Below are 7,727 nucleotides of genomic sequence, written 5' to 3'. Positions count from 1 at the left end.
CAGGAAAAGAACTTAAATGCACCATAACTATGCATAAATTCCTGCTTACAGGCTGAAAAGGTGGATGCGGCGCTCCATAGCATGTTAGTGAAACAGGAACCACAGAGGCAGCATCTGGCATGCTTAGGCACATGGATCCTCTACCATAACCTTCGAATCATGATCCAGTACCTGTTGAGTGGCTTCGAATTGGAACTCTATAGCATGCATGAATACTACTATGTCTACTGGTATGAAAACTTAACCACAATAGTAGCATTCAGATTCTACTGCTAACGCTGCCTTTTGTGAATCTGTTTGGAAGTGACATGATCAGATTGAATGTTGCTCATAAACCATAATTTAAACCGATACTGCCTCTCATCTTATTTAGTTATGAACAGCCTTTGCAACTGTAAATGTTGAATTTTCAAATTTAGGGAATAGCATGTTTTATTTCATTAGTCTTATAACTGTGTTACTACTATTTTTATTTAAATAGAACTGTAATGCAATCTCTGATTTAAACATTTTGCACATGTGTGACTATTGAGAAAGTAGAGTAGAAGCAGAAAGGGAATTATAGAATGGTCGTGGCACAGAAGGACTCTATTTGGCTCATTGTGTCTATGCAGCTATCTACAAAAGCGAATCAATTAGTCCCATATCCCTGCCTTTTCTCTATATGCACTGCTGGTAATTTCTTCTCGGATATTCTAAGCATTCCCTAATAACAAACTGTGTGCCACAACAAGATCAGTCCCAGCTCTGTTCACATGCAACCCATCCAGCCTGTACAGGTCCCATCTCCCACAGACTCAGTGCTAACCTCCAAGGAATATAAAGTCCTTCCTAAACTTCTCTAGAGTCATATATTCATTTTCTTTACTTTCCTTTTCTCTCTGTACTCACAAGCAGATTGCCTTGGGAATATAATGGAGTTTACTACATTTTTAAGGGCCTGCTTGCTAGTTTCTATCCCTACTCCATAAAATCTGTCTGCAGGCCCTCATTCCTCCTTCTAACTATATCACCAATAAGGACCATGATCAGTCAGGGCTGTTTATCTGCTTCCTTCACCCTCCTTTCAGAGAGCTCTTCAGCTGCTCAGTGACATCCGTGACCTTGACACAGGGGAGGCAACATACTACGTGATGCTGCAGACTTAATTCTGCTGCAGTCCCCAGAGCAGGTTTCACATCACCAGCATCCAAAGCTGAATACCAGTTTGAAAGCAGGACAGACTCTGTGAACCCCTGCACTGCCTGAAGAATCATCCTTGACTGACCATTAGTAACCATTTCCCATCCCTTTAACTGCAGGGTCACAACACTGATAAACATGCTTTCCATGAAACTCTGTGTTGAGGCCAGCCACTGATTTCAAATCTTCTAAATGTCCTGCTCACTGCAATCTCTTCTGAAATCATTTCCATGCAGGTTTCAACGTAATTCACTCTTCATTTTATTCTGTTTTATGTGAAAATAGACTAGTATGCAGCATTTATTTTAAATAAATGGGTAAGTTTATAAACAGTTGAGAATTTGCTGAATGAAGTGCTATGGAATATGCCATATTCCTTTTAAAGAGCTGGTTTAAAACTTTCAAATTAAGGGGAAAGAAAACCACAATCCTTTCATGATCCACAGTGACATTTGCATTGGTAAGCCACATCTATAAAATGTGAATACATCTATCAGTTATAACACACTTCATCCAGGATGCCAACTTGACATTTTGTAATGTGTTTTTTGTTGTCATTTTCCCATCTTTGACTGGGCCAAGTCATAATTAATGATAGTGATCTGAAAGATGAACAAAGGTTATTTAGAAAGCAAGCCTGCTTCAGCTGATTTAGTACAATTTTAATTTTTAAATCAATACTGTCAACTGCTTCTGAACTAGCATGTTCCATTACTTGACTGTTCGCATAATTCCTTTAAATGTCTAGAAGGTATTCCCGTTGCCCATGTAACTGCATTTTGGTGTACACTGCTCTGTAGGTATCTTTCAGAATTCCTGTATGCTTGGCTGATATCAACTCTGAGCCGTGCTGACTCCTCTCAAATGGCAGAAGAGCGGATTGTAGAGGAACAACAGAAAGGACGCAGCAGCAAAAAGACAAAAAAGAAAAAGAAAGGTAGAGACTAATGCTATCTAAAATAAGCTCCAGTTCAGATTTTCTGTGATGACAGTAATATTCTCAACATTCAGTTATTACTTCACTGAAACTGACAACATTTCTGGACTACTGCGGAATATTGTGTTTCTCTGGAGGGTGCACTGTTGAGACAATCCTGGCTGCAATCAATGGAAATCAATGCAGTTGTTGAGAACTCATACTCTTAATGCAATTATTCTCACTCTAAAGCCTTTGGAAAGTTTCTGCCTTTTTGAATGATGTGAAACAGGGTTTCTAACGGTCTGTAACGTTATAATCAGGCTAAATACCTTCACTGGCCCCCCGATTATTTATAGAATTTCAACTTTTTTTCATAATGACAGAATTCCATTTGTTTCAAAACAACTTTATCTTCACTTCTATCTAAATCTAATCATTATCATTTATTATGTTACTTGAAAATTCCTATGAAAAATCAAGTATTTTAAATCCTTTTAATTTCCTATGCTGTTGTAAATACTTCAGTGTTTCTGGCCACTTATCTGCCTGTCAACATTACTGCTGCTGCTGTCAAGATCAACCTTGACTTGATTCCAGATCCAAATTGCCATCAGAAAGAGGAAAGTTACATAACAGTCATTCAATCTTATGAGCAATTTTCTGTAAGGTAAATGCAGGCATCCTTTCTTCTCCACTGACTGCAAAATCCGGGCTTCTGTTGCAGTCAGTATGACAATGGGCTAATGCAGTGGTAGGCTGACAGTTAATGGTGGTATCCTTTCTAACAACACTGAGTTGGCTTACCAACACCTTCTCAAGGGAAATTAAGAATAGGCAAAAAATGCTTGTCTTGCTATTGACGCTCACATCCATGAAAGAAGTTTAAAAGCAGAAACCTGTGCCAATGTAAATCATAATGTTTAAAGGAATTATTTAAGTGAATTCTAAAAGTGTTGCAGAATTGAATTATTTTTCAGACTTGAGGGAAAAAAATCTTTCTTTATCTTAAATACAGTTCGACCTCTGAGCAAAGAGATCACCTTGAGCCAGGCTTATCATAATATGTGTGCTGGAATGTATAAGGTGAGGATGTTTTTGCTTTTAAAAATGTTGGTAAACTGTAGTATATATCTTGCTATGTGAGGGAGATCAGAGAAGATGTGAACCTCACAATACAGCGGAGGAAGAATAATCTCTCAAACAGAGACTGTTAATCCTGTAACCACATAAAGACGAAAATGTTTCTCACCACACTCCTCCTCTGCACTCCCCTCAACTTCTCACTCTATAATGTGCTCCAATTACAACATTCTGTTGTCTTTCAATTATATACGTTATATACAGATAGTATTGGAGCATTTGGTGGCTAATTGATATCTCAATGTTGAGTGTTCTCTCAAGTAGAACACCCCAAGAGAAGGCCTATGTATCAGGTGTAGTGATTAATTGATCTAACACTGCAAATGGAAAACAAATATTGTTTAATCTTAGGCTTCTATTTTATTTAAATCTGATGTTCAATAATATGTATTCAGTCTTTCTACAGTGCTAATTCCCTGTAAGTTAACATATCAATTTTTTTGCCATGTTCTGTTGATTGGATGATAGTTGCAATTTCCTGTTGTTTTATTGTAGTTAGCAAAACAGCTAGGAAAGTACCAATGAGACACTAAAGTATTATAAAAGTAATCAGTCCCGAGTGAATAATCTGTAACATATGCAAATCATAAAAAGGTGAATTTACAAAACTAGTTTTTTTAACTCCCTTCCTCCTCCTTCATAGTTGTCACTTATAATCTTAAATAAACACTTTAAAAAATGAAAAACCTAAAAATACATATTTCACAATAACATAAATATATGTAACAAGAGGCTTTGAAACTTTTGAAAAGAAAGTTAACTTTCATTAAAGTTTTTATTGGAACCCTCTGGGTCTCTGCCCACTTTTTTTTACATCAGAACTATTGTAGGAGATTACAAGCTTCATCTGTGTTATCTGAGTATGTGTTTTTTGCACAGTTTCACAGAATGCACAATTGGCTCCTTTTTTATAACATTTTCAAACAAAAACTTTAATGACTGCATCTGTGACATTACTATGCCTCTTTGTGTTTTAAAGTAACTTGAGACTCACTTGAAGTTTTAGGATTCAGTTCAGTAGTCATTAATATTTAAACTATTGCCAGTGTTTAAACAACAAAAGATCAAACAGTTTTGGAGAAGTGTAAAACAGATTTAATCATGTAGTTACGAGATGCATTTTATTATGTTAGATTATTTGCAGGGGTTTTCTTCAGCTAACTTACACTTTGCCTCATCGAATATAAAAGATTCAGAGGAGAGGAAAATTGGGTATTCTGGCCCCAGAGACAGACTTGAGACTAAACTGGCGTGGCAGATGATGAAGCTAACAGCTTGGAATGCTTGTCTATGTACCCTGAGACATCAGCGCAAATGTAATAAAAATATTAGGCTCTAGAACCCTCTCCAACAAACCATCCATCACCCACAATGGCCTCCCCAATTTCCCTCATACTCCTTTATCCCCTCAGCCCCTGTGCTTCTCTATGCCCCTATGTATCATTCATCCACTCTCCAGTGTCCACAATCACCAATCTGCAAAAACACTATTTGCAATAGACAAAACCCTTATTCACTTACCACATTGTTTAATAATCTCTTAAAACTGTCAGCCCCCTCTTGAAATATCTAGTTCTGTAGCTTTTGAAAATCAGCTGAGCATTCATAATGACTCCAGGTATCAAAATATTACACAAGAAAGCAATTAAGTCTGCTGCAACTACAAAAACAGGTGAGTTATCAATGAAGACAGTTTGGGAGCAGTTGTTTGTTTTTTTGTTTTCAACTGAAAGCCACAGACTTTTTTTTAATTTAAAGCACTTACAGATATTTCAATCATTCCTAATTGTAACTGTAAAGACCTCATGTGGTGACTTCAGTTTTGAATGCAAAATAACATTTTAGCAAAGAGGAACGTACTCTGATACATCTCAACACTTGCACAAAGCTCAACTGTAATTCTGAACTTATTTTCATGACAAAACTAGGAGAGAACCACGTAACTAGTCACTGCGGGGAAAACGCAGCTAGCTTGCAATGCAGCATTTTAATTATCCAAACAGGTTTTGTAATAAAAACAATCTGGAGAAGAATTCCATGAACAAGTGACTTTTTTTGCTTCCCACTTGGAACCAGGGTTCCCTTGCTTTTCTTGACTTCTCTGAGAGGCAATGAACCACATTGTTATGGAAGGGGCTCAAATATACTAACCGCCCCTGCAGTAGAACCAGAAACAATAGGAGTGCTGTATGCGGCAGACTACCCACACTCTAATCCCAACCTGGTAAATATTGCCAAAAATGGGAAATGGGTGGGAATTCTGGAATCGGGTCCTGCCCGCCACTTTTAAGGGCTACCCAGTTTGGCCATCTAGGCAAAGATCTGGTCCTAAGTCTTCAACAATAACAAGCCCTAAATAGCAAATGTAATGTAGAAAGTAGTCCCAAGGCACTTCTCAAGTGCATGTATGTTTTAATTTAAAGGAGACTTTTAGTACGGTCCTGTGGCTCAATGAGATGGAGTTAGTATGTGGAAAAATATGAAAAGAGTTTCTAAACATGAGGCCTAGGCAACTAACAGCATACCTATTAATGGTAGGTAAGGGAAGTGAGGAAGTACAAAGTGCCAAGACTAGCAGAAAGGAGAATTGATGAGTGTTTGTAATACTGAAGCAGATTACAAAGATGGATGTGAAGAAGGCTGTAAAATGATTTGAGTGTTAAAGAACTGTATTTTAAACTTGAGTATTGGTGGAACAGGAACCAATGTAAGTCAGTGAGAACTGGGTGATGGGTGAACATAATCACCTTGTCTTGGTGCAGGATACAATATGGGAAGTAGAATTTAGATCAACAGCTCAGAATGTGGAAAATAATAGGCTGACCAGGAAAGCATCGGAATATTTTAAGCTCCTAAGTGACAAAGATATAAATGAGTGTATCAGCAGTAAATGAGTTATGATAGGATCATCACCTCATACCGTGGTGAAATTAGATTATCCTTGTGATTTAAAAAGGTATTGGATTATCTGAGTGTTGAACTGGACTTTGTGTTTGTGCATAGTCTGGCTTTATCTGAGGGTGACTGGAATCAGTGGTAGGTGACACAGAAATGGGAGTCAGTCTTCACATTGTTTAGCTAAAGTAAGTTGTCTTATTTATATTGGACAAGCTGTTGTTCATGGAGCTATTAAAAGAGGTGATGAAGAGATAGAGTTAGGTGTGATGAGTGTGCATTAGAAAACTAAAGCCCCTTGTGCCAGAGTGGGTGCTTCAATCGTGAAAGGGTACATGATGCTCTCTGGAGGTTATAGTCCATTTGAGGAAGAAAAGCCGTTGCTGGCAATTGTCTGGTTGAAAATACGTGTGTTTGAATAGAACTAAATTAGGGCAACACCACCCAAAGATCATCCCAGAGACTCCAAAGCACCCACAAAAATTCAATGGATGACTACACCTCCTGTCTCTTTGAGGTGTTGCTTCTCCAGCCGTAGATTCTGTCTCTCTGTGATTGGAGGAGCTTCCCAAAGGAGATTCCCTCATTTCAGCTCTTGCTGCTCTTCCAGAGACAGAATCTGTGAGTGGACAAGCTGGAGGAGTCAGTCTGGCCGATCTTTGGGCTACCGTGCGGGAGAGTTTCAGAAGTCTGGCGCAGATATGCACTGAGTTGAGTTCTAATTGGGAACAAGGCCAACTGTCAGCGGGGCATGGGGAGCAGAACCTAAGTGTCGGCTTTTTGATTTGATTTATTGTAGTCATAATTACCCAAGTACAGTGAAAAGCATTGTTTTGTGAGCAGTACAGACAGTTCATAGCAAACAAGGACATACAGATCATAGAGTGCTTTGAGCAAGGCATACAAGGTTACGTCTGCACAGGAGGTGCGCAAAGCAAGGTGGGATGGGAGGAAGGAGCAGAGCCTGAATGTTAGCTGGGGTGATGGGAGAAGGGAGTGAGCTGCATTGACAGGAGCCACAGGCCATTGCTGGTTGATCTTCTTAATGATTGGGTAGGTACCATAGCCTTTTATGTATCAGTATCTTTTTATCCATCATTGACCAAATGTATTGGTGTATATAGCCACTCATAGTGTTCTGCATGCTGATTGAAGAGGACAAGAAACACATTATCTCTTACGGAAGGTTCTCCCATGTGCAATGTAAAGGATAGCCAAGGTCTTTTTTTGAATATATAATCTGCAAACTGCAGATGTCAGTAAGCATCCTGCATTCAATTCAATCATGAATGTTTTCAAGAAGCCATTTACAACTATGTTTTCTCAATTTATGATCATAATTGATGGTAATACTAGGAAGGTCAAATGCTAGAGAGAATCCTGGATTGATAGACCATAAGTTTTTTAGTTTTAAAGTTTTGTTACTGTGGTCGTCACTCACTGAACATATTCGCAAGAAGCTGCCAAAGTACTTTTAACAGAAGTATTACACAGAAGAATCCAAATAATGTATAGAGATAGTAGGAACTGCAGATGCTGGAGATACTGAGATAACAAGGTGTAGAGCTGGATGAACACAGCAGGCCAAGCA

The 7,727-nt window shown here is 38.4% G+C and overlaps 1 protein-coding gene across 1 annotated transcript in view; it reads left to right on the top strand.

Annotated features, from left to right (window-relative positions):
- naa35 (N-alpha-acetyltransferase 35, NatC auxiliary subunit) overlaps window positions 1-7,727 on the top strand; it is a 16,910-nt gene continuing 9,183 nt past the window's right edge. The window contains exons 1-3 of the mRNA XM_048620931.1: window positions 1-230; window positions 1,983-2,119; window positions 3,117-3,184. Coding sequence (XP_048476888.1) covers window positions 82-230; window positions 1,983-2,119; window positions 3,117-3,184 — 354 coding nt within the window. The 5' untranslated portion in view covers window positions 1-81. The remainder of the gene's footprint in view (window positions 231-1,982; window positions 2,120-3,116; window positions 3,185-7,727) is intronic.

Source organism: Rhincodon typus, chromosome 3, assembly GCF_021869965.1.
Source record: "Rhincodon typus isolate 14 chromosome 3, sRhiTyp1.1, whole genome shotgun sequence".
Taxonomy (NCBI): domain Eukaryota; kingdom Metazoa; phylum Chordata; class Chondrichthyes; order Orectolobiformes; family Rhincodontidae; genus Rhincodon; species Rhincodon typus.
This window is presented reverse-complemented; position numbering and strand designations above follow the sequence as displayed.